The sequence below is a fragment of the Sitophilus oryzae genome, unplaced genomic scaffold (assembly GCF_002938485.1).
Source record: "Sitophilus oryzae breed Bouriz unplaced genomic scaffold, Soryzae_2.0 scaffold_1899_pilon_pilon, whole genome shotgun sequence".
Taxonomy (NCBI): domain Eukaryota; kingdom Metazoa; phylum Arthropoda; class Insecta; order Coleoptera; family Curculionidae; genus Sitophilus; species Sitophilus oryzae.
This window is the reverse complement of record NW_022146611.1, coordinates 210,315-236,753: the sequence shown is the minus strand read 5'-3', so window position 1 is coordinate 236,753 and position 26,439 is coordinate 210,315. Positions and strand designations below refer to the sequence as shown.

At 33.0% G+C, this 26,439-nt stretch overlaps 2 protein-coding genes across 5 annotated transcripts in view; one reads left to right on the top strand and one right to left on the bottom strand.

Moving 5' to 3' along the window:
• Positions 1–23,776, bottom strand: part of LOC115883414 — a 31,635-nt gene extending 7,859 nt beyond the window's left edge. The window contains exons 1-4 of one of the 4 annotated variants that reach the window (XR_004050379.1): positions 13,617–13,920; positions 12,286–12,377; positions 12,091–12,225; positions 8,251–8,561 (exon numbers count right to left, since the gene is read on the bottom strand). Coding sequence is in view for 1 of the 4 variants with exons in the window: in XM_030901774.1 (XP_030757634.1) it covers positions 8,251–8,497 (247 nt within the window). In the remaining 3 variants the exon portion in view is untranslated. Of the gene's footprint in view, positions 1–8,250; positions 8,562–12,090; positions 12,229–12,285; positions 12,378–13,616; positions 13,921–23,429 lie in introns of those variants that run through there. The other 3 variants (XR_004050377.1, XR_004050378.1, XM_030901774.1) reach the window with 3 other exon arrangements.
• LOC115883421 (orexin receptor type 1-like) overlaps positions 1–26,439 on the top strand; it is a 452,630-nt gene that overhangs the window by 251,023 nt on the left and 175,168 nt on the right. The window lies entirely within an intron of this gene.

Below are 26,439 nucleotides of genomic sequence, written 5' to 3'. Positions count from 1 at the left end.
ATTTACATCTTCCTCAATCTCTGTTATTTTATTGTTAAAACTTTCTTCCAAAATTACTATTTTATTATTAAAGCTGGCCTGTATATCTTTAGAATTTTCGATGATCTTATCTTCTAATGTATTGATTAAATCCTGGGAATTTTCCATAATTTTATCACTGATTTTCTCTTCTAAAATAAATTCCAAGTCAATTATTTTACTATTCAAATTGTTCAAGTTGTCGTCTAATTTTTGAGAATTCTCTGTCATTCTATTTTCTAATTTTTGTAGGCACGAGTCAAGGTCACCTTCCAACTCAAAGCAAAATGTGTCAGGATCCTCACCTTCCTCCACCAAAACGTCTCTCAGTCTAGCTTGCAAAATGCTTTTCTTTCCATCTGTTTCGCATTCCCTCTCTTCCAGAACGCATTTTAATTCCGACACTTTCAAGTCTTTCAACAATTTTTTCGGAGCCATTGTCTGTCTTTTTATTTTCCTAGTCTATCACACACGCCACACTTGACACCAATTGTTACGTTTTTCGTTGGTTCCGTGTGGATAGAAAGTCACAATTTATTTAAACACAATTTATTTAACACTAATTAACAAAAACAATAACGATAAAAGACTTATAGAACTATTTACAAACGATTTATAACTAAGAATTTATTTTGAATTTTTGGCGCGTCAACTGCACTGGTATATTTATAACTGCCCTCTCTAGGCCACTGCCGCCGGCTTTTATACCGACAGGTAAAAGAAATCTAGAATAGTCCAAAGATCGTTAGGCGCATAGAGAAGGTTTTCGAATGTTCTCGTATGTACTAGTCCATTCTAGTGGGTCTCGATTCTTCTCGAACGAATGAATCATTGCGGTGTCTATGCGATGTTAAGGTCATCCGAGGGCGGGCCATATTGTGAGGTTAGGTCGAGTCCACACCGGCTCGCAACATTATTAAAAAAAAATCTAGGTGGCTGTGTGATACACCTTTTGTAAATTTATCAAAAATTAAAGATTGTAGAGTAAAATACTCGACCGTAATAAAAAGATGCATGTTTAAAATATATTTTAATTATTACAGAATTAAAACTAGATATAAACCTATAATTATGTGACAAAAATTAGCTAGATAAAATCAAATGCTCAAAATGCTTTCTTTCCTGTTAACTGCATAAAATGATTGTCTTTTCAAAAGGATCTTTTCATTTTAAAAGGCATATGTGGAATTGTATCTCGAAAAGCAGCTACAACAATTTCTCTCATGTTGTCGACAATAGTTCATCGAGTTTTGCAAACACTGTCTTTAACATATCACCATAAAAAATCAGACTAGATAAAATCAGGAGCATTTAAGTATTCTATTAATTGGTAAAATGGTAAATGCACGTTGCATTTACCAACTAATAAAATCATATCAATTCTTTCTGATCTAGGATAAGTTTGCATTTTCGGCAAATTTCTGAGAATTTTTTTTTGTTGTAACTGACACGAAATGATAACTAGTTGTTAAAGTTGCACTAATTAGACAGCTATGTTCAAGTAACTTCAGACATATCACAGCCACCTAGATTTTATCAAATAATAAAGATATACTCAGAGCAAATCATGTAAATTAAAATATCTAAGAAAACCTTTGTTTCACGGGTAGGCAACCTTAATAGTATTTTGAAGAGACATGAATTTTCCATTGAATATCGGAATAATATACTGCGTGTGCAATTTAAAATATAAGAATAATATGCTTTTAAAGGTCACCAATGTTCAATATTAATTTTGTCTCACCCTGAATAACTTTTTGGATCAAGTTTTAATTTGATTTAAAGTACAATGGTTAATTTAACTACATACTAACTACATAACTAAAGAGCAATTTTTCAATAAAATGGCAACAAAGAGGGTTGATGTCGTCATGGCAAGTTTCTAGTGACAGTAGCTATTTTCAAAATCGAAATTAGTTTATGGACTTTATTTATTTATAGCAAGTACTTTAATCACTATTTGATTAAAAAAAGTATACCATTAATATTGCAAATTATATTTTATCCTCTCATAGTATATGTCTTTTTAATTTTTTGATTATGTAACGAACTCTTTGTTTACTCACTTGTTTCGTCGAACTGTTTGAAACCATTTTTGCTTTTGATCAATTCGGTGTGAGAAACTATGAAGCTATAAAATTTTGCTTCGGGAGAGTTGAATATCCGGGAAAGTTGAGTTATTGAATGTAATTGCACCCAAGAACGCCCTAATTGCGCTCTCCTTTATGCGTTAACATTTTTTCGGCAATTTTATTAACATTTGAAATTGTCACAGCACAGCACGACGCCGACGCGACGCCTAGTTCGAATTCTTTGTCATTTATTTTTTATTACCCGAAACAGCGTTACATCACACAAACCTGGTACCTGAGTGTTTTATCTCTTTTTTGTCCCAATAACTGCACTAGCAAAAAACTAAAATACTTATATATTATAACAAAACCACGATTTCGATATTATTCTATGCGATCAACATGACATGACGGCGACGTGAAATAGATAGGGATAATTTCTGATTTTTGCCATTGACTCGCTGCGGTAGGAATTTGTTGAAATCAACTGAAATGCACCAAGCCTATACTAATTAATAACTACTATAACATAAATTGGTGCTTAATAAAACGGCGATGGTAAAGTACGTCTGCTGGATCTGTGTCTATGAAAGGAATGCGGAAAACAAACATTTAAATAAACAGCAATATATTTTATACGTCGACTTGACGAGTACGTCACCGCAAATCGCTCCGCCCACTCATTTTATTGGTTTCTTGCAAATTTGTCGAATTTTTATTGATGGAACGCGTCGTCTAATTTTTTACGAAAAACATCGAGAGAATGTCGTTTCCCCTCTCACGGATACCCCATAGCTATAGAACGGACAGACGTACTGTAAATGTTAGAGGTGGGCCAGTCTGCGATTTTTGTGGAGCTGCTACGCTCTGCGACTGCTCCAATAAAAGCACTGTGACAAGTAGCAGCGATTTTTCGGAGCAATTAACCTATAAATTAAAAATGTAGTTTTATAGGTTAATTGCTCCGAAAAATCGCACTCGGTGTTCGGCACCGTTCGTTGCATTTACTAAAAAAGTACAGGACTATAGGTGTGATTATGATAGGCAACATCATCGTCTAGTTTTTATTTATTTATATCGTATGATCGAAAAAACGCGTCAGCGATAGCTATGAAATGAAGATTGCTGGCATTTTATATGTAAAATTTATGGGGAATGTTATCGATTGTCATTTCCAAGCCAACTGGACGCCGTTTTTTATTTCGATCAGTAGTGGCGATTTTAACGTCTGTGCAATCGGGGTAAGTCACCGACGGGCCCCAAGCCTCCCGGGCCCTTGCGAACAAGATTCGAACTTTTCCGAACTACGGGCCCCTAGAGCTCTTAAAATCGCGGCTGTACGGTACTATACTGATGTCTTAGTTTGATAGATGTTGCTATATTTTTTTAGTCTATTCAGAAGAATTTGAGTGTTTCTAAGTACCAAGCACTTTGCTATAAATATCTTAAAGAGTCTGTTCATTTTCACAGAGTGGTGGCCCATGGTAAAAACTTAATGTTATATTCAATTCAAAGTCGAAACTGTCAAAAAAATCTTTATTAGTGACCGGTTTCGGCTATTTAGCCATCATCAGACCTTAAAAATAGATATAAATAATAAAACTTATATGAATGTATAAGATCAAATAAAAGATTTAGGATATACAACAAAACACAGATACAAAATTAACTAACAAATAAACATACTAACAAGTTAAAAATTACCTTTGTCAAAAACATCTGTTTGTGATTAATATATAATACATAAATATCTTATTTAGATTCATGAAAGAAAAAGCGAACGCTGCTACGTTTCCCGTTCCCAAACTCCCAACAGCTCCAGTACACAGAATATACTCAATATACTATGCTCCAGTCGACTGCGACCTGCGACGACTGTGACTGGAACAGTCTGACCGGGCGACGGGGCTAGGAGCATTTTCAGAATTTACACTATTGCCTGCTATTGCTCCTATTGCTACTCACGAGCGCAGATGTCCTAAACTTGTAAACTGCTCCGAAATGTCACTGCGATTTTCTTGGAACTGGAGCAGTCACATACTGCGACGTTCGTGGAGCTGTGACAAAGTAGCGGACTGCGATTTCACAACCCACCTCTAGTAAATGTTTCAGTATGCCTACGCGCACATATTCGCCCTTTTAAAACAGTGCGCGTAGGATGCATCGCGTCTACCATCCTAGCGAGCAGCGCGGCCAGCATCTTGGCGAGCATCGCATCGAGATGCCTCACTATGTTTGCGCCCTTAGATTTTCGAATAGTTTATTGTTTTTTATAAATTTATTATATAAATTTAAAGGACTGCTTCATTTTATATATCTGATGAAAATGTATACGCCAGCTAGTACTTCTACTAATATTCGTTTAGGCTGTTTAAAATAAAATACGATAATTTACCTAATTATGTACCTGTATTTCTTACCCTTTTCTTGCTCTTCTGGTATTTCTTATATCTATAGTATACATTAAAATGTTAAAATCACATATTTTAGGATATTCATGGGTGGTATCAATTAATTATACATACAGTTCAATATCTCAATGTAAGATCGAATTAAGCTATTGACTGATAAGAACGACTTCGATAATCGATTACAACTTTATCTCGAATTAATCCTTGAGTGCAATTACGAAAAAAACAAGATAGATATCTCCAACATGTTATGTTTAAAAAGTAAATATTTAATTAAAACGACTGTAAAGGACGGGTAACATAAATCTATGGTTCACTTGTAATTGACAATGTCACAATGATATAAATACGTATAAGATAGGATTTTTCCTATTCTTAACGTCGAAAGGCAAAAGTCACGTTATACTCTATTAGGTTTGGTTTGATCTCTATACCCAGAAATAAGTGCAGTATAAATAAGTGTAAATTTAAATATTTTTCCTACTCACACTGTGAGCAATGACTCATGACAGTGACACTCATGACAGTGACACTGTACGCGTCAATCCGCAATACACTGTATATGCGGCCACTTCGGTTTATTTTAATCAAAGATCTTAATGCATTTGAACACTTCGCGGTCTTCTCCGCTGTACAGCCCCATGTCGGGCTCAGTGCAGCCAACTATTTAAGTGGCTCCCCACTAAATTATATCCTCGAAATCACCAGAAACTAGTAAAATGCACTATATTCTCATGTGAATCTAACCCGGATATAAAAAAACTAAGTGTTGATTCTTCTTATTGTTACATCGTCACCAAAAGGACGCCGGATTATATCGGACTTCTCCTGGAAGGCTGTTTATGCGACAAGGCGCCGCATTCTATTCTCTTTGGTTTGTCATATTTCTCTAATGCATCTATAAGTGATTTTCCATGATGTTTCACTGACTAACATCCTATGCATAATATATTTTTTATTAAAAACTTGTCCTCCACTATCCCGTTGAAATGACTCTCTAAACTTCTTCTATTCATTGTAGAGGAATAGCGTGTTTTTGACACTATCCACTTTCTTGCAATACACGCACAGGGTTGAGGTGGATCGTGGATCTCTCCCTTTTAGTTTAGTGTTGGTGTCCCTTTATATCTTTGCCTTCCCTCTTCTACAAGTAGATGAATAGGAAGTACCCTGGATATTACATTTAATGCTTCAGCGCAGACTGTTATATGCACTGTAGATCTTGAGGTTCAGTTTACGGTGTATAGCTTTAAGTTTTTGCCTTATATATTCCCGTTATTGAGAAGTGCACTTGTGCGGCATATCACAATTGGGAATGTGCTATACGCAGGCTAGGATTCTTCGTTTAGAAGCAATTGGTCCTCCTATATTAGGTATCAACCTACCCAGTGCGGTCAAAGCTCTTTCCGCCTTTCGTATGACTTTATATGCTCGCCGAATGTAACCTTTGACTCAAGCCAAACTTTAAAGGATTTTGGTATACTTGTACGAGAAGCTCAAACGAAACGTGAGAGAGTTTCATCTTGATGGTTAATAAAACCGCTTCAGTTTTACTTGGTGCTAATTTTAAAACTTTCCGGTCGATCAAGGCAGCCCCTCTTTGTAGTTCTGCATTAATAATACTCATGAGTGTCTTTGGTTGTTACCACCATCGCTACGTCAACGGCAAGGCCGATTAGTGTGACTCCTTCGAGCATAACTGTCCCAGAAGGTCGTTATAGTGAATATTCCAGAGTGTTGGCCACGTTGTTGGTACAAGTACGCCCTGTGGAACTCCTCCAATTACGTTCATCTGGCTTTTTTAGAAGTAACATCTTCAACTAAAATCGTTCTTTCAGAGATCGATGCCACCATATCAGAGACGAACTTATAAGCCACTTCTGCATTTCGTCCAGAATTATCTGCCATGAGGCACTGTTGAACGCATTTTGGACATCTAGAGTAATTACTGCGCACAATTTTCTAATATTTGGCGCATAATCTGCTACTTGTCTGGCAATAAGAAGCATTGGTATGCGAATCAATCGCATGTATTGTAGTCTACCTATTCGAAAACCATATTGCCGCACTGAAAGAGTTCTCACATTTCTCGATTTAGCTTCGTTCGTTTATATTATATGTTTTAGTTTCTTTATTTATTTACATTTATTTATGATATTTTGGTAAAATTCATCTCTCGTGGGGAGATTCTTCACGTAAAAATAAGACTTATTTTTCATATCGACATAGGTTCGATTCTGCTTTGTTTCTTAGCTACAGGGTGTTAAAATCTTAATAATTTTTCTATTTTCTTCCAAGTACTTTTAGTGATTTGAATGAAGTTTTGGGGGTAAAAGTTACTCTCAGTTTTACATATTTTAATGCTAAAAAAGTGTCAATAAATTGATCAGGGACGTGCATATTATGGGTTATCACTGGAATATTTTTCATAAAAAAAACATGTGCGCCACTGACTTTTTACTTTTGATATCAAAATTGTGTAGGCCGTTTAATGCCAATTAAAAGCTATCTCTTGATATTCTGTCGAATTAGGCCTCCTTGATGAGATAAACGCAATTTTATTAATCACAATTAATAAAATAAAAATAAAATTAATAAATTATATATTTTACCTAATTTATTATTAAATATTATTACTATTAGTTATTATTCCTATTCGTCCAACATACATCAATTTCCAATAAAAAAATTATGGCATTTAAGATAATTATAAAAAACCTAATATTAAAAAGTTTTAACATCCTAACTAACTCTAAAACTATGCATTTCCATACCCATGTTTATAGGAACTTTTTTTCATATTTTTTGATGAAGAATCAACGACTACTTATTTAAAACTTTCGCAAGTTAATGATATTAATATTTTTTAAAGGTTAGACTTGGATTAAGGCAAATTAATAAAATTGCGTTTATCTCATCAAGGAGGCTGAAATCGACAAAATATCATGAGACAACTTTTAATCGGTATTAAACTGCTTACACTATTTTGCTAACAAGAGAAAAAATGTCAGTGGCGTAAATGCTTTTTTTAGAAAAATATTCCAGTGATAACCCATATGTACGTCCCTGGTGAATATGTCGACACTTTTTTAGCTTTAAAATATATCGCATTTATAGTTTTACTTTTACCATCAAAATTCCATTCGAAACGCTAAAAGTACTTGGAAGAAAATTATAATAAATCAAAAAAATATTAAGATTTGAACACCCTGTAGCTACTTTAACTTCATATAACTACGAAACAAAGCAGAATCGGACCTATGTTGATATGAAAAATAAATCTTATTTTTACGTGAGGAATCTCCCCACGAGAGATGGCACATGTTTTTTGAAACACCCTGTATAACTATCTTCGTTTTTCGGCATAGCCATTTTTTTTGCTCTCGCTTTTTTTTGCCCTCCCGGAATTTTGCTATAAAAATCTTGTAACCTCTTAACTGTGACACTTGATAACCTACTTCTTGCCTACTTCATTCCAAATTAAGAAAGCTGTAAATATTTACTGACATTTTAAGCACACTAAACTAATTCTTTCTTTATAGTATTGCTAACAATAGCATATTATTAAAAATGTTTTAATCATCCGCTATTGGTACGACTCATTGGTACCGTCATTGTCAGAGAAACGGGCTAGATTCGGACCTAATTTATCACTATAAATGTACTACATTCTGTCTACATAATATGTAGACATTCTCTAAGCACTCCTACAGAATGTCTACATATTAGGATGAAAAACAATCGCTTACCTCTTCTTTTTCTGCAAAAATGCATCAGGATAACAATTAAGCTAATAGTTGCGGCTATGACAACAATGACAGATGCCCAGATGTACCACAAACTGCAAGGTGGGGGTGGCGGTCGTACCGGTGGTGGGGGTGGAGGAGGATCCGGATCGAAAATGGAATGAGATTCGTGGAGATTTCTGTAGTACTGTTCAGTACGGTTTTGAGTTTCTTCAAGTAGTTTTCTTATAAATATGTGTTGAATAGCCATGGTCGGTTCTGTTTTTATTTTTTTTTTAGATTTACTTAGTAGTAACTTCGTAAAGCTATTAAATCTGAAAAATAATCATAAAAAAAATTGTGTGTGCAGTATGAGCGTATATTAGAAGTGAAACTTCTTACTAACAGCTATTAAATTGAAGGATATACCGGGTGTTGCATCGTCGAGCGGGACATAGGAAATCCCATGTAAATTTTAATGGGGTCAATTATTGGCTTCCCTAATTATTTTAGAGAATAATTCTATTTAGGTTTATTGAAGAGCACTAAAACCCACATTCAAAAGAATAACTTTAGATATTTTTGATTAGCCCGTTTACGAGTTATCGCCGATTTCTTTTTAAATATAGTCTGTCCAACGAGAAGATCCTTGACAGTGATAGATGTGTCTGTCATTTTAATTTCAAAGTAGTTTATTTTATTTTACAAAGAAATAAGTTGGTACAACTGGAACGCATAGCAGGAAATATTTAAAATTTGATTGACAAGATGACAAGTGATTACTTCAAAATATTGTGAAAAAAACTGTATAAAACTGAAAAAATGTAATCGAGTTATTTTATTTAATAAAACCGGTATGTGTTAATACAAAACAAACAAGAACAAGACACTACATACCAAAAAATATAAAAAGAACTATTTTTACTTTCAAGCTTTATGAAACTACCCGCATTCATGATTATATTTATCAATATAACTTATGTACAAATACAAATTTGTAATATTCCACAGGAATAAATAAAACAACATAGGTAAATAAAACAAACTATTTTATTAATAATAACACCTACCAAATTTTATACCTTAAAGGTTGATTAATTAACTTTAATCTTAATTTTTTTAAACCAGTACCTTTTGACATTATTTTTCTGCAGTACTAAAATCCATTATTTACCTATCGTGTGATGTCGATATTTTACAGCTACTCCAGTTTTTAGTATGTGTTTAGTTTGATCCTTCTACCATATATGAGATGTACTTATCTACGACGAGATGGTATACAAACTTTAACGATGGCAACTTCATTGGTGTATAAGACTTTCTGCCTGGGTAGCGAGTATTAACCATAAACTGTGCTCTGGGTCTACAGTTAATTTTCACTCGATTTTTCCTCCACTTGACTTCAAAAGACACAAAACACACGTAATACGAATCAAAATGCATCATCTTCCAAAACGCAGGGTATTTAACAAAAGTTGACACAAAATTATAACCTATAATTTGGCAAGACTTTGACAAGTGTCAAAAATGACAAAAATCTAAAGGCGAGTTCATACGCATCGGCGTCCGTTTATCGTTCATCGTTCCGTCAAACCAATAAAATTGAAATACGATCTGTCATTTTTTAAATAAACCAATAAAACTGGTTAAAAACAACAAGACACGACGCATGACGGATTTATATTTAAACCCATCCATAGATAACTTAAAAATTATTAGAAACTTTTTTTAGTAAAATAAATAGATTGGTATGGGACGTCATCTGCTTTTCTTCTGTCATCGTCTGTCGAAATCTTACCTGAGAAAAAAAACAGAGTATATTTCTCCTTTCTTATGGCCCTGTATTTACTTATGAGCACCAGTCAAGGTAAAACATAACTGTCAAATGAAGTTGTCATTTCAGAAACTTATCTATTTAGAGCTTTATTATTATTATTAAAAACTCATACCTACATCGAAAATATTAGCCATGAATTACACTACCGAAGAAAAAGTATTGATGATTAAATGGTATTATCACGGAAATAGTTATCAAAAGGTGTCGGACTCTGTATCCGAATAGACCGATACCTGAAAAATCTACAATCGCAAGGAATATCCAGAAATTTGAGACCACAGGTACCCTAATAAATAACTGCAGAAGTGAGGCAAGGCAGGAACAAAGAGAAGATGCAAGAAATGATACCGACTTGGAAGTTTTATTGTGCGTGGAAGAGTTGATGGAAAGATCAGCACAAGGAAACTTGAGGATGAAATAGAAATAGATGACACTACAGCGTTTCGAATGTAGAAACGACAGAAATACTATTCCTTCAAATATGAAAAGCACCAAGAGCTACGTGATGGGGACGAAATACGGCGGCAGGCGTTTTGTTTTGATATGATGGAAAGAGCAAACACGGATAGTAAATTTTTAAAAAACATATGTTTCACTAACGAATGCACGTTTACCTTAAATAATGAACTCAATATTCAAAATTATCGCTACTGGAACAAAGAAAACCAACACAGGTTTGTCGAAACAAGGACGCAATATCCACAGAAAGTAAATGTTTGGGCAGGGATATTCGGACACAATATTATCGGGTCATTATTTCTTACGCGAAATTTAAATACAGAATATTATTTGGAACTATTCGAAAATCATATTTTACCTGCTTGAAAATCAGGAAGTTTGGTACCAAATGGATGGCTGCCCGACACATAGTACCCTGTTCGGGAATATTTAAACAATAGTTTTAACGGAAACGTTATTAGCCTAAATCATACAGTAAATTGGCCAGCAAGGTCTCCTGATATTTCGCCAAATGATTTCTTTCTCTGGGGCCATTTAAAAAACAGGATATACCAGGATAAAAATACCCAAATCTAGACGAGTTAAAAAATGCTACTTCTGCCGAATGCAATAGAATTTCAGTTTACCAACTAGCGAATGTAAGAAGATAATTTTATGATCGCCTGGGTTATTGTCTAGCAGTCGATGGAGGAATATTTGAACATCTTAAATCCTAAAGTTCTAACAATTTAATAGTACCTAAATTAGTAAGTTATTGAATATTGTAATAATACTATAATTAACTTTGTAATTGATTACTTTATTTTACTTTAATTCATATTAATTTGTATTTATAATCTTTAAGATTTCCGACATAGGAATGAGTTTTCATTAATAATAAAGCACTAAATAGGTAAATTTCTGAAATGACAACTTCATTTGACAGTTATCTTTTACCTTGACTGGTGCTCATAAGTAAATACAGGGCCATAAGAAAGGAGAAATATTTAAAAAGAAATCGGCGATAACTCGTAAACGAGCTAATCAAAAATATCTGAAGTTATTCTTTTGAATGTGGGTTTTAGTGCTCTTCAATGAACCTAAATAGAATTATTCTCTAAAATAATTAGGGAAGCCAATAATTGACCCCATTAAAATTTACATGGGATTTCCTATGTCCCGTCCGACGATGCACTACCCGGTATATTATTTTATTAATAATTTTTATAAACTTCAAAAAAAATAGAGTTAATATAAAACCGTCTGTAGTCTGTTTTTGTTTAAATGTTTTGTTCATTATTTATGTTGGGGATTTATTTTAAAATTATGTAAATCGCTAGGCAACCAGTAAACTTAGAATATGTATTTCTTTTACATAATCGAAATTGTCACTCTAAATCGCTGTCTTTTTTAGACAGATGTCACTTGTCTTGTCATTATTCAATTCATTATTGGAATTCTCAGAATGTCTTTTAACAAAACTTTCATCTTAAAATAAAATTTTAATCAATCACAATTGCTTATCTACATCATTTACCGGATTAATAATACAGAAATTACAGCTCAATTACAAACCACATACCACTTACCGTACAATGCAAAAATCCGTCCTTCTTGACTCTATGCACGTAGTGAGGTCGTTTCTAAATCAATAGTTTGGTTGATGTGTCAATCTTGCTCCTTGGTAGCCGATGACCATCATTCTCGGGAAAAAAAATCCTGTCCTGCTAAAAAAGATAATAATAATAATTAAGAACGGTACAAATTTCTGTGTTGGAACAAACCTATAGTAAACGGGTTTGCGCATTTTAAAATAAAGGTTATTCTAGAACGGTAATTGGGATTGCCGGCATCGGATTTGTACACTTGGACAGTTCTGTTACAATACCAAAATTCACATTTAATTTGAAACGGTTTTTGAACTGATTTTGGAAACAAATTCAAAACCTAATTTTTAATTATTAAAATAGATTAGATATAGGGTGGTCCCAACTGTATTCCGGAAACTTCGGCAGCATATTCTGCAGATAAAAATAAGTCAAAAAGTTCGTATAAACATATGCCCGAAAATGCTTAGATACAGGGTGTAGAAGTTTCATTTTTATTTCGATTTTTTCCAAATAATTTCTGAAGTAACTTTAATATTGGGATGTCTGGAAGTTTTTTTGCACGAGAAATTTGATTTTGATGTCAATATGACTCCTATTTGTAGGGGGCGTCACCTATATGTGTTTTAACTGTTTTGATAGGTAATAACTTTCCGTCCGTACCTGTATAAAACTACTGAGTGAAAAAATACATTTCCGTGATTTTCCGCGTAAAAAATGTCTCTTTGTAAAAATCGCTACGAGCAACCGTTCTCAAGATATTTAGAATGGAAGTAATCAATACATGGCATTACTGACAAAAAATAAACGTGCTGAGTAGATAGTTATTTGACTAAAATTATAAATTTGTGACTTTTTAATTTTTTTAAATTAATCATAATTTTTTCTTCAAGAAAATGATGAGAAAACAGTTTCTGTTAAACTTTTGACACAAAAACATATCAAATTTATGATTTCAGTATAATAACTATTTAGTCAACATGTTTAATTTATGTCAATGATGACAGGTATTGATAACTTCGATTCTAAAGATCTCGAGAACCATTACTCGTGGCGATTTTTACCAAGAGACCTTTTTTTACGTAAAAAACGTAGTAAATATATAATTTTTTACTCAGTAGTTTTATATAAGTACGTACGAAAAGTTATTACTCTTCAAACCAGTTAAAAACTATGTAGGTGGCGTCCTCCACAAGTAGGAGTCATATTGACATCAAAAATCAACATTTTCATGTCAAAAAACTCCCAGACACCAATTTTCATCCACATATTGACGTTACTTCAGAAATTATTTGTACAAAATCGAAATAAAAATGAAACTTCTATGTATCTCTTTAGTTCCGGAGATAATGCATTTTTGGATATACATTTATATGAACTTTTTTACCTATTTTTATCTGTAGAATATGCTGCTGAAGTTTCCGGAATACAGGTCGGACTACCCTGTATTTTCTATATTATTAGATATAGGTAAATTTCGAATTTTCTATTTTATTGGATATATTTACCGATTATTGAATTTATTTGATTTATTTTGCTTTGTTTAACAAAAGTTTCAAATCATCTTCTGTGGTATCAACATACTCAATATCACTGTCCTCTTTGCCACTCATCATATTTGCACAACAACTATTGCAATTCTAAATGGAACACAAAAGTTATCGTTCGCTAAACGATTTTGTCGTTGATGGAACGCATTTTCTCTACTGCGCATAAGCCTAACCGTACCAAGAAAGGTTCTCTGCTACGTTGGAACAAACCTGCTTATGATAATGTCTATTGTGTGTCATATTATTAGGTTTAGTTCTTTGAATAAGAAGACTAAGGAAGGAGCATATCAAAAATCTTAGGTACACCCCGATGGGTCTCAAATATGGCCGACTTAAATTCCGGTTTATCAGTGTCGTTCTAATTTTATTTAAAAAATGTAAAACTATGATGTAGGGTAGACGTGGGGTAGACTCAATAATTTGTTGTTTTATTTTACGTTGTGAATAAATGTTAGTAGTTATTAAAATTGTTATAAAAATATATAATTCTAATAAAAACAGATAAATTATAATAAGTATTTATTACCACAAATCCGATACGCTACTGAAGCAGGTAAGTCAAATTAACGTATCTAAATTCTTTGACATCTAAATCTTTGACAAGTAATAAATAAAAGCTAAAATGCAAGAAAAATATATAATTTAGTTAATTTAAGGGAATTTCATAAATGATCGGTTTCCTACACGTATGTATATTATATAGTCACTTACTAGCGAAAAGTTGTTCCATTATTTCACTCAATTTTTGCCGAGATCTACCGCACGCTACACAACCAACTATTTTAGAGTCTTTTTCGATAAATCGCGATAGTGTCATTGTTAATTTAAGTGCTGCCACAATTTCCATCTAGATTTACTACCTTTATACAACTATCAGTAGTAGAATAAATAATAAATAACATAAAATAAGCTCCGTAAAGACTGACAAATCCACAAAATTTCAAATCAAATTCAAATGTGTCAAATGAATCGTCAAACAGAACTGTCAAGGATCCCCACCCTAGAGTGCTTTTATGGTGCTTTTTCCGCCCACCATGCATGAATACATGGATAGCATTATGCTCATTCCTTAGTCTTCTTATTCAAAGGTTTAGTTGATATATTGACAGACGCCTACTGACGTTTTTATCTAATTTAATGTTTAAGTTGATTGTGTCTAATCAGATTGCAAATACCAATCAAGAGTATATACCCTGATCGTCTTAACAAGTTTTTGCCTGTTCCAAAATGGCTAATTTCGTTTATACTGTTTTCAAATTTCCTTACCGTTTTAGAGAATAATTAAAAAATATGAAAATGTGGTTGAATTTTAAGTTCATATTTTAAACATCGCGTTTCTATGGTAATTCATTTAGTTTTCATCTTTGGTTTTCATTCTTTGAGATGATTATTAATTTTAATTAACGTCATGTTTTTCTGTTTAAAATGATAAGTAGCACAAAATTTATTTAGTTCATTGTAACGGAAAAGAAAAAAAGAGCTATCGTCGGGTTATTGAAGCATTTAACGAAAAATATCATCATTTTTCAGTATCAGGAGTAGCTAAACAAAATATTAATAAAATAGAATTGGAAACTGGTTAAGTAAGGCTAATGAATGAAATATAATTTTGTTGTTTTTTTTAATTCCCGTATTAAACGGTAAACTTCTTTTTAAAAAGTTTTAATCATCTGATAATGATGCTAACATGGTTAGCGAAACGCGCGTCAAGTGTAAAAAGTAAAAGTGTTTTGGTGTATTGTGGCGATTTAGTGTTTTATTTTGCTGTGTAACGCCAAAGGTTCCAACCCCTAACTATAATTCATACTCTACCACATTTAAAATTAGTATCTTTTTCTGTTCTTTTTTGTTTTACACAAATAAGACAATCTATACTCTTTAAATAACTTTGAATCTTGTTAAATAAATTACAGTATATAGGTTACAAGGTATAGGTACTTTAAATTATAATAATAATATTAGAATTTAAAATTCCTTAAGTGTATAAATGGAGGGTTCAGAAGTCATTCAGTGTAATCTACCAATATCACTAATTCTATTGAGATAATGAGGTTTATAAAGCGGATTTAAAAAATGAAAGTCAATTTGTATTAATCTAAGATCCGGGTGAAGCAAAAAATTTTAATTTTTTTAATTTTAAAAAATTATTTGTTTGAAAAAAAAACGTTTGAAAAAAAATAACCTGTTGCCGGGCCCGTATAAAGTATTAGGAACGACTTTGAACCGTGGGAGCCCTTATTTGCGACAACTTTTTTACAGGCATCCTTATGACAACATGCACAGTATAAAAACAGCTTTAATTTGACATATAGACAGAGCTGCAAGCTGACAGAAAACTTAAGTTTTTCTTTGATTTAAATAATTTTAATGACTTAAGTCATTTTAGAGATTTTCAGATTCATTCAGGTCATTTTTCGCAATCTGACTTACGACTGACACTTACTTAAGATTTAAGTCTTTTTCAAAATGATTTGTGATGTAAATCTTTATTCCAAAGTAGAAAAAGATTTAAGTCTTTTTAGGAAAGACTTAAGTCACTAAAAATAGTTAAATATTTTTATAAAAAACTTAAGATTTAAGTCTTAAAGTTTTATAAAAGGCTTACGTCAGATTTTTATATATTTTTATGATAAATTTTTAACAGCAGCATTTTTTTACACCCCTAGTATAGTACACACCTAGTCTTCTTAGTTCCTGAAATACAAGGCGAATTTTAAAATGTTGCATTTTTCGAGCCTCTTCGTATCTTGGTTTTAGTTGCGCCACTGAATTTTACTTGGAAATCTCTATGGAGCTCGATTTTCATCTTTTCGATATGTTCTAATGACCGAGATATGAGGGGAGTCTAAAAATGTAACAATTTCAATTTTGCTCTGTATTTCAGGAACTAAGAGGGCTAGGACTAGGACAAATAATATGTGTGTACCATTTTTAGTTTCATAAAAAAGCAGCATAGTTAAGGTATATATAGCTTTATGTGAAAACCGCATCTTTGTACTTCTGCTCATAAACGAGAAGCCAAACATAACTAAAACACGCGAAAATGGGTCATCCTATACAAAGTACCATACAATTTTATTTCATATAAGTTATGCTTTTAGGTTTATTTTTTATTGTTGATTATATTAGTTACCCTGAAAATAAATCGTTTTGTTTTATTCTCATCTGTATCTACAGTAAATTAATAATATGATAATTTACTTAGTAAGAAAATCACCTCTTATTGGTAATACAAGAAAATTAAGACTAACATTTAAAAAAAAAGTACTTAAATTGAATTCTGGTTGTAATGCCTTGAGGATAATTATATTGATTTAGGTGATTTTACTGACTTAACTTGCAGATCATCATGTTTTAAGTCAAAAATATAGACTTAAGTCATAAAAACCACTTAAATAAAGTTATATTGATTATAAGTCTTTATAAAAATGACTTAACTCGAATTAAAATGACATAAGTCAAACGGCCGTATTCATAGTCGATCGCCAGCCGCCCGTTGGCGGAAGCTTTTCCGAAATTCTTCGTTCTTATTTCAGAGTCAAGCGCTCTCCGAGTAAAGGTTGTCGCCCACTAGAACGCGGCGCGACGCGGCGCGGCGCCATGTGGAAATTTCTTTTGTCTGCTTGCCATGTATTTAAATGGACCAACGCACACTAGAGCGCGCAGCGCAGAAGCGCGCCGCGGGATTTCCGTCAAGAAGTCGGAAGACTTCTCTAGCAACTTTTTTCCGTCTCCCGCGTTTTGACGCGTTGCAGTGTGCGTACTCACAAGGGAAATAATTTTGCATTCGAGTCTTTTCAGTTGGCTTTTTGACTAGGAACTAGTGATACGTATCACTGGTAGAATTGTATTTTTAAAGGTAAATTAGGCAAATCGATTTTCATAAAGGAATATGATAAATTTTATTTATAGTCTTCCCTCACTAGAGACAGATGGACGAAATGCCTTTCTATCAAAGATTTAATATAATTGAGGGGTGTAGAGGCAAAACCGGCAATCTCCACTTTTTAACAAAAGTGACAATCTCCAATTTTTAAATTCTAATTACCTAAATATATAAAAAAGATCAGGGTTTTTTCACCACATAACTAATATACACATCAGAATAAATAAGAATTATCAAAAGTATTAGTAATTTGTCTCTTCTGAAAAAATATGATGAGTAGAGATACTCAGTGTTTTGCTTCTAAAACCCTCAATTGAGGACTGCGTAAAATGTTTCCTTTATATTTTGTAATACTGAAAAAAATGATCTTGTCTTTTATTAAATCTGGAAAAAGATGGTAAAATTCTCCAAACTTCTTTCTTTTTTTTTAATCGTATGAGTCCAAACTTTTCCCTTACCCCCTCTTCCTGTTAGAAGAGCACAAAAAATACGTTTTCGCCGTACTTGAACTCATTGCTTTAAAAACTAAACTACAGTAAGTAAAAAACACTTCGACTATAACTAAATAGCGTTGCCGCGTTTCAAAAGCGCGCTATAGTGGGCGCAGTTCCTTCGCAGCCGGAAAAAATACTCTTCCCAGCGCCGCGCCGCGCAGCGGTCTAGTGGGCGACAACCTTAACGCGTGCCCACATCCATCATATAGAGTAACCGCTCTCTCGCCGGCGGGCGGTTGGATAAGCATTTTTTTTCCGTTTCATAGTCGATCTCCAGGCGAAGAACACTTGCGCAGTTTAAACCCCATCCGGTGATTTTCGGCCGGCGACTGGAGCATGTCCTTACCATCTCTGGGCGGCCCGCCAGTTTAGTCTGGTTTATTTTACTAGTTGAAAGAAGCACAAAACAAACTGAATTAATTATGGATATTTATAATATTGTGACGATTAAATGTACAATTAAATGCAGAAATCGACGAGAACGATGACATACGTATTTTTGAGGCTATTATTCATTATGAATTCCGTCCGTCTATTTGACCATTTAAATGTTTTATCGTTTTGTTTTTGTTATGTTTATAATTTTTTATTTTTCCTATTGTTTTTTCGTTTATTACATTAATTCTCTTTGTAATTTACACAAACTGATGGAAAAAATATACCAAATTCACAAAACATCAGTCATCTACACAAAACAAAAATAGAGTCAATTTAAAAATATTAATTACTTCTACTCTGGTCATATTTTCCCTTAAAATAATTTTAAAATCCTTAGCACAGCACCAATAGGTTAAGGTTAAGGTCTATAAAAAATTATAAACGTAATAAAAACGAATCCATAAAACTTTCAAATAACCAAACAGACCTATGGAATTCCCTATTATGTAAATTATTAACTTAATATCCTTTTTATTATGACCCAAAAATATACCTAGCCAAAAAAATATGTATATAAAAAATTGTAAATCTTTTTACTATAAGTGAAGGATTACGAAGATATTATTCATTACTTTAAAACGAATTATAACAAAATAATGGACACATCAATAAAATATTTAAATTACCCAATATCAATAAAATATTTAAATATTTAGAGAATGTTAAAGTTCGTACAACCGATTTTGTGAAAAAGGAAGAAAACATGTTCCCTGTTGTTAAAACACTCCAACCGAAGTGAAATTTTGTCGGCGAAGCGCCGTCATTTTGAAAGACCGACTATGAAAGAGCTTTTTTTCTCTCCCGATATCGAAGCGCTCGCCGGAGAAATCTTCGGCGAGCGCTTCTTTTCGGCGGGCGGCTGGCGCTCGACTATGAATACGGCCGAAAGACTTAAGCCTTAAATCATTTGAACTTTATGTTTAATTTGACATAGACTTAAATCATTTTGATTTTAGAAATGACTTAAGACTTAAGTCTTTTTAAAACTGACTTGTTTCAGCTGCATATAAATGATCAATAAATTAGTATAATAACAACGATGTATTAACAATCGATAATCACGATTGGTAATTAAAAACTCGTTTTGTGTGAAAAAGTAATTTCATAATTACTATAGGCAGTGGCGCATCTAGAGATTGAGTCCGGAAGGGTAGTGGGCAATATTTAAGTAAATTACTAGATTTAAATTAAATTTACTCTGGAAGATATTGTGATTCTGAAAGAAAATAAACGTTATCCTGGATTTTCTATTTCCATTGGTATTATTAATATTATGCCACATTTTATCGTATTTATAAATTACTTCCATGGGTTCATGGGAGGAGTAATTACCCCCATTACTCCTCCCGTATATGCGCCCCTGGCCAAAGGTAATTACCCTTCTATTACATTTTCCTATTAAATACCTCCGGAGCGGTTACCTAACTGCAGATTGCAGTTATTAAACATTCTAATAAAAATTTCTCCAGTACCATTTGGTAGTTATTACAGTCAAAACTAAAAAAACCCAAACGCAGACATTAAAGGTAAATAATGAAAAAGTTTATTAAAATTTACTTTTAAAATAAGCTTTCGTTTGTTATTAAAGTTTGAAGTAGTTCAGAGTATGAAATAAAAGGGAGCAGAAATTTCTGAAAAGGTGCATAAATATATAATAACTGGCAAATGGCAGTATTGAGGAAAATTTTTATTTTATTATTTTATAAAAAGGTCAATATCATGAACAAATAACTTGCTGAAGAAAAAATAAAATTGTTAAATGTATATATGGCAAAGTTAATTTTGAAAACAGTAATGCTGTGAATATAATAATTCGCCTTACTTCTCTGATATAATTCCCAATATACAGGGTGAGTGTCGCTGAAAAGCTTAAAAAATGGCGTTTTTTATGAAGTCATGGCCAACTATGGTTTCCATTTAAAAAAACATATGTTTGTGTCAAATATCAAAAATGACAGGTTTTACATTAACTACAACTTTTATCTGAAAACTTTTTGTCTAAAATCGAGTCTAAAATAAACTATAATGAAATTAGGGAACATTTTTAAAATAGCCAAAATTTGTTTTTTTCAAAATATCTAGGAAACCATAAACTTTTTCAAAAATCCGAATGGCGCATATATTTTTCCTCACAAAACTGCAATTCTTTCCAACTTTCTAGCTCCAGTAGTTTCCATAGAGAACATCGTAGAAAACTCACCCTGTTATAATAAATATTTTAATTTCACCAAAAAATGCTCATATCTACAACATATTAATCAATAAAATTATATAAGGATTCTTGCCATTTAACTGCTAATATAGAAATTTAATTCTACGCTGTGTTTGTCATAATGCGGATCAACCTGCTCTCACTACCGGTTTCGGAGCCCTACTCCATCATCAGGTGAACTTGGGAGATCCACAAAATGACAACCACAGCGCAGAGATAGTTAATTCCGACTTGTCGGAAAGTATCGGTTAGATATTAAGTCCCGAACGGGAGATAGCGGCCTGCGTGCAATGGTAGTACTTTCGTACCACCGAGGCGCAACTATCGATAGTAAAAGGATGGTAAAAGGCTTTTTTTTCAGGCAAGCCAAATTATAAAATATAATTTATATAATTTTATTATATACCTCTACTGCAAGAAATTTGTTTTCTATTTTATAATTTGGCTTGCCTGAAAAAAAAGCCTTTTACCATCCTTTTACTATCGATAGTGCGCCTCGGTGGTACGAAAGTACTACCATTACCATTGCACGCAGGCCGCTATCTCCCGTTCGGGACTTAATATCTAACCGATACTTTCCGACAAGTCGGAATTAACTATCTCTGCGCTGTGGTTGTCATTTTGTGGATCTCCCAAGCTCCCCTGATGATGGAGTAGGGCTCGGAAACCGGTAGTGAGAGCAGGTTGATCCGCATTATGACAAACACAGCGCAGAATTAAATTTCTATATTAGCAGTTAAGTGGCAAGAATCCTTATATAATTTTATTATATACCTCTATTGCAAGAAATTTGTTTTCTATATTAATCAATGTTATAATGTTGTTATGCTGTGTAATATTTTTGTAACTACTTCGAGTTAGGGTATACCGGGTGTGTCTCAAAAGTGACTCACCCTTATAACTTTTTATATTTTTTCAGATAAAAAACGAGATTTGGTATGTTAGTATATGACATAAATTAGGATTAATTGACGCTTTCAATTGTTTTTGGTCATTTCCGGTTTCACCGGAAATGGCTACAACTTTTGATTTTTAAATGGAACCATCGGTACGTTCTACTTTATTCCATAGAAAATTACTCTGAACAGAATGACATATCGTATGTCAACATTTGACATCTTCGCTTTAAAAAAAATCGATTTTTAAATTTCAATCTAGAGTGCCATTGGCTGTGTAAAAAATACTCATTTTTAATCAAACAGCCTTGGAAAAATAGATTTGACCGTAGATGTGACCGTGTAACTGAAAATGACCAAAAACAATTAAATACGTCAATCTATTATAATTTATGTCAGATACTAATATACCAAATCTAGTTTTTTCATCTAAAAAAATAAAAAAGTTATAGTGGTGAGCCACTTTTGAGACGCAACCGATATTTGTGATACAAAGAAAAACACTATCTCAAAAAACCACTCGGTATATGATATGACATGAAGTTATTCTTGCAGATCTACGAAGCTAAACAAATCCCATGTACATTGACAAACAAAATATTTTTAGAATGTGCGCTACTAATTCCAGCATATTTTAGTAAAGGGATTGAAGTGAGTCTCAAACTCAAAAATCTCATATAAAGCGTCATCGGAACAACACTAAAAGATTCATTTTACTTCAATAAATTAAAATCTATATACTTAACGACTAATCTAAATATACCATGTGTAGGTATTAATATCTTTTTCGAGACGAAGAATTCTGTTGACCTACTTCAGTGACGTAAGTAGAGGGAGATGGCCGATTAGCATATTTGAAAAAAGAATTTTTTGCAGATAGTTTGGTACCACATTCTTGCTATTTCGAATCAAATTTTCGTTATGAAAACAACCATGTAGAGTGTCATGGATTGAAGTTTACAATACCATTTTCTTTAAAAATAACTTTTACTCAATATAGAAATGTTATTAGCCAGTCATCTTTAGTTATTCGCCAGTCACCTTTCACGCCGTTTTTTTTTGTCGATCGTATGGTACAACTAATACATTGAACAAGATTATACTAAATAAAGAATATGATATTTAGGTTTTAATTATTTTTTATTAAACTACAGAAATGAGAAAAAGAAGAAAAAAGTAGTAAGAACTATAAATAGCATCACTACTGATAATAGCAATTTTATCAAAGATCACTACTCATTTAGAAGAGTTTGATTTCGACCACTAGAAAGTATCAAAAGACTTTCGCACGTCACAAAAAATGATTTTTTAATTATTGTTATTGAGTCTCAAAAATACCGAAAGTACTAGGAATTTGAGTGCCGAGTTCCGGTATGGCTCAAAAGAACCAGGAAATCCCGATCCTAAAAGTACTACTGTATATATAGATAGATTCAAATAAGTTATTATATTTCATACCTCATTCTTAATAATTCATACTCATGCCTATATTTATACCTATAAGATTTCATTTCAAGAAAGTTTTTAATTTTATCAATAATCTGATTTACCCGTATCTATATATGTTTTATCAAATGAAATTGTTTATATTTTTATGGCGACAATTATATAAAAATTACTCCCGGAATAATATGTATATTTATAGACACTTATTACATGTCGATATATGTAGTATAATTAATAGATGGATAAAAAGAAGGTTAATTTTAAAAATATTTCAGCAATATTTGTAACGACAATTAGACAATCACTAACATTACACCAAAAAACTTTTTGATACTTTACAGGTACGTTTCGAAATATTAAAGTAATAAACATAATAAACAAATATTATATGAGACTAACCTTTTCTCAAAAAACTTATTCTAAACAGTCCCATAAACCGTTTACTACATCACGTACGTATTCCTATTCGCGAGAATTCTTAAACTTTACCACTGTTGTCTTCTTCGGATATACAGCGTATATGCAATTATTTCAGCATATTTGATAGCTTGCCAATATAATCCAACTAAACAAACCTACTAAAATGGGATATTATCAAGACCCGACTCATATACAGACGTAAAACAATAATAATAGCTTTTAGTAATCTATCTGTTAATACGGTGTTTAATATGGTGTCGTCCGTAATCGCTTTTGATACAAGTCTTAAAGATAATGTCAAGTAGACTAGAGTACGTTTGAGTTAATAATGGCACGATAATGTTACAATCTAATCAAGTGTTAAGTATTAGAATAAACACGAAAGATCATAAAACGGCGAGAAAAGCAACTATATAAAAGTATAATAAAAAGTTTATTTGCTCTATTGTACAGATCGTTTGAGAGATGTTCTGAACAATTTTAGTAGAAACTTTTAATACATTTAGTTTGGAAATATATGATGCCCGCCTTTGGACGTTTACGGTTAACGCTTTGTCCAACGTGGGCGACAAAAGCGAGCGGGCGACACGTGCGACAACAGAGGGCGATGAGCGCGACTCCCGCAACATGTTTCAATTGCTTGCGATGCCGCTTCAGTCGCGCGACTCTCCTACCTAGGACAACTTCGTAAAGGTACGTGCACACTGACCAGCGCCGCACTCGCCGCACGAATCGCACTTTTTTTTCTTGCCGCGCACACTGAGCCGTACCGAACGCGCCGCATTAAGCTCGGCGCACACTGAATAGGTATCGGCGAGAGCGAGCGACACGTAATTTTCAGTTTAGGTTGAAATAAATGTAAGGCCGCGCACCGCATTAGATCGGTGCGCTCGGTGCGCTTCGAGCTATCGGCGGTACTCGCGCCATCAGGCGAAATCAGAGAATGCATGGGAGGGGGCGAATAGTCTACTCCGAGCGACTGTTTTTAGTGGAGCGGTTTTGCATTAAACATGTCCGATGAATTATTAATCGAAAGTGTACGAGGCCATATCATACTTAATATGCGGTTTTTTATAAAAATTTCTTACAAGCACGTAACCTATATTGTTTACTACACTTATTCAATAACTGACTTAGAAAACCTTCCGATTAAACCCATTTATTTCTCATCTCGTTTTGATTATCTCACATTATTTTGAAAATCGAATTTAAATATCGTCAAAAAACTTATCATGTTTTGACGTTAGTAATAACAGCTGATAAATAGTCATCCTATGTTACTATGTTGATCGCTCCGTAAAAGGTACAAATAGAGAAAATAATATTTACGTTTGAATAAAATATTTGTACATATATCTACCGTATGATAGAAAAAAACGGTGTCCAGTTGGATGGGAAATGACGATTGATGACATTTCCTATATAAATTTACATATAAAATGGCACCGACCTTCATCTCATGGTCATCGCTGATGCCGTTCCTTTTCGATAATACGGTACTATAAAAACTATTTATATTTTTTCTTTTTTCAATTTTCTTTGACTTTTTTATTATATTTTAAGTTTTTAAAATCTTGGTTTTAAGTCAGTAGTGCATGAATAAAACGAAACTTGTGTTTACATTTGGTTTAATGATTGACGTTTCGACTAATTTTAATTCGGTCTTAGAATCTATAATATAAAATACAATTTTATCACTAACAATGTGTTTAATATATATTTTTTTCTTACCACAAACGTAGAAAATTATTTATACGTATATTATAGATTCTGAAGAAGACCGAATTAAAATTGGTCGAAACGTCAATCATTAAACAAAATGTAAACACAAGTTTCCTTTTATTTACTACTGACTTAAAACAAAGATTTTAAAAACTTAAAATAAAAGCTATATATAAATGTTTGTAATGACACTTATTTAGATTAAAAAACTAAAAATAGAAGTTTTATTTGACTATTTTTCATATCTAGCTTTGTTTTTAAAGAACACATTAAACCCTTTTGAGTTATACCAAATTTGTTAAAATCGGTCAAGCTAAGAGTCATGTAGTATATTTTATCCCCATCTTCCACTCTTTTTCACTAATTTTATGTGGTTTGTTAAGATCTAAATATGTTAATGTGTGTTTGGTTAAGATCTAAATAATATCAATTTCCATCATAAAGCACAAAATATAAAAAGTTGCATAAAAATATAAATAGTAATAATACTTTATAATTTTTTGAAATGCCGAATGAATTTGACTAAATTTGAATAAACTTCTCCTCGTCTATGCTCAAATTTATGCTGGTGACGTACTCTCGACCGTCGATCGTGCGACTCCAGTGCGCGGCTACAATCGACATTCCGACCGGTCGTGCCGCTCGCGCCTCTCGCACCGCTCGCTCTCGCCGATACCTATTCAGTGCGCGCGGAGCTTTATTCGCTATTTTGTTTCTTTTTGTTCCTACTACACCCGTATTTGCCAATCGAATTTCTCATCAGTCGCTTCCAGAGTCCTGTCTGCGGTAATAAGCGTGTTTTTAATATTTCTCGAAAATGAATGATATCGAACAAGAAATAATTATAAGCTCCTTGCTAATAGAAGAAGAAGAAATCACGAGAAAGAATCGAAAGTTATAGGTTCACAATATTTGCAAAAATCCACATTATTTCCATATTTAATTGGGGATGAACTAAATTTTTTTCACCATGAGCCATGAAAAATTTGCGAACTGTCTTAGCATATTGAATTTCTAATCTCCTCTTCGGCTACCACGTAGAGTGGAAGGAATTGAGTGTGACGTCAGCAGCACTAGTCGCATTTATCGAAAATCATTCTAGCCCAACAATGCTGGCCGCATTTTTGTCCATGCGATTCGTGCGGCTCTGGCTACTGTGGGCTAGTGATGGGAATACCGATTCCACATGAGTCGCGTTACAGTAGCGACCGTTCCAGAAAAATACCGCGACAAAATAACGCTATTTTGTAATCGAGGTTTCGATTTC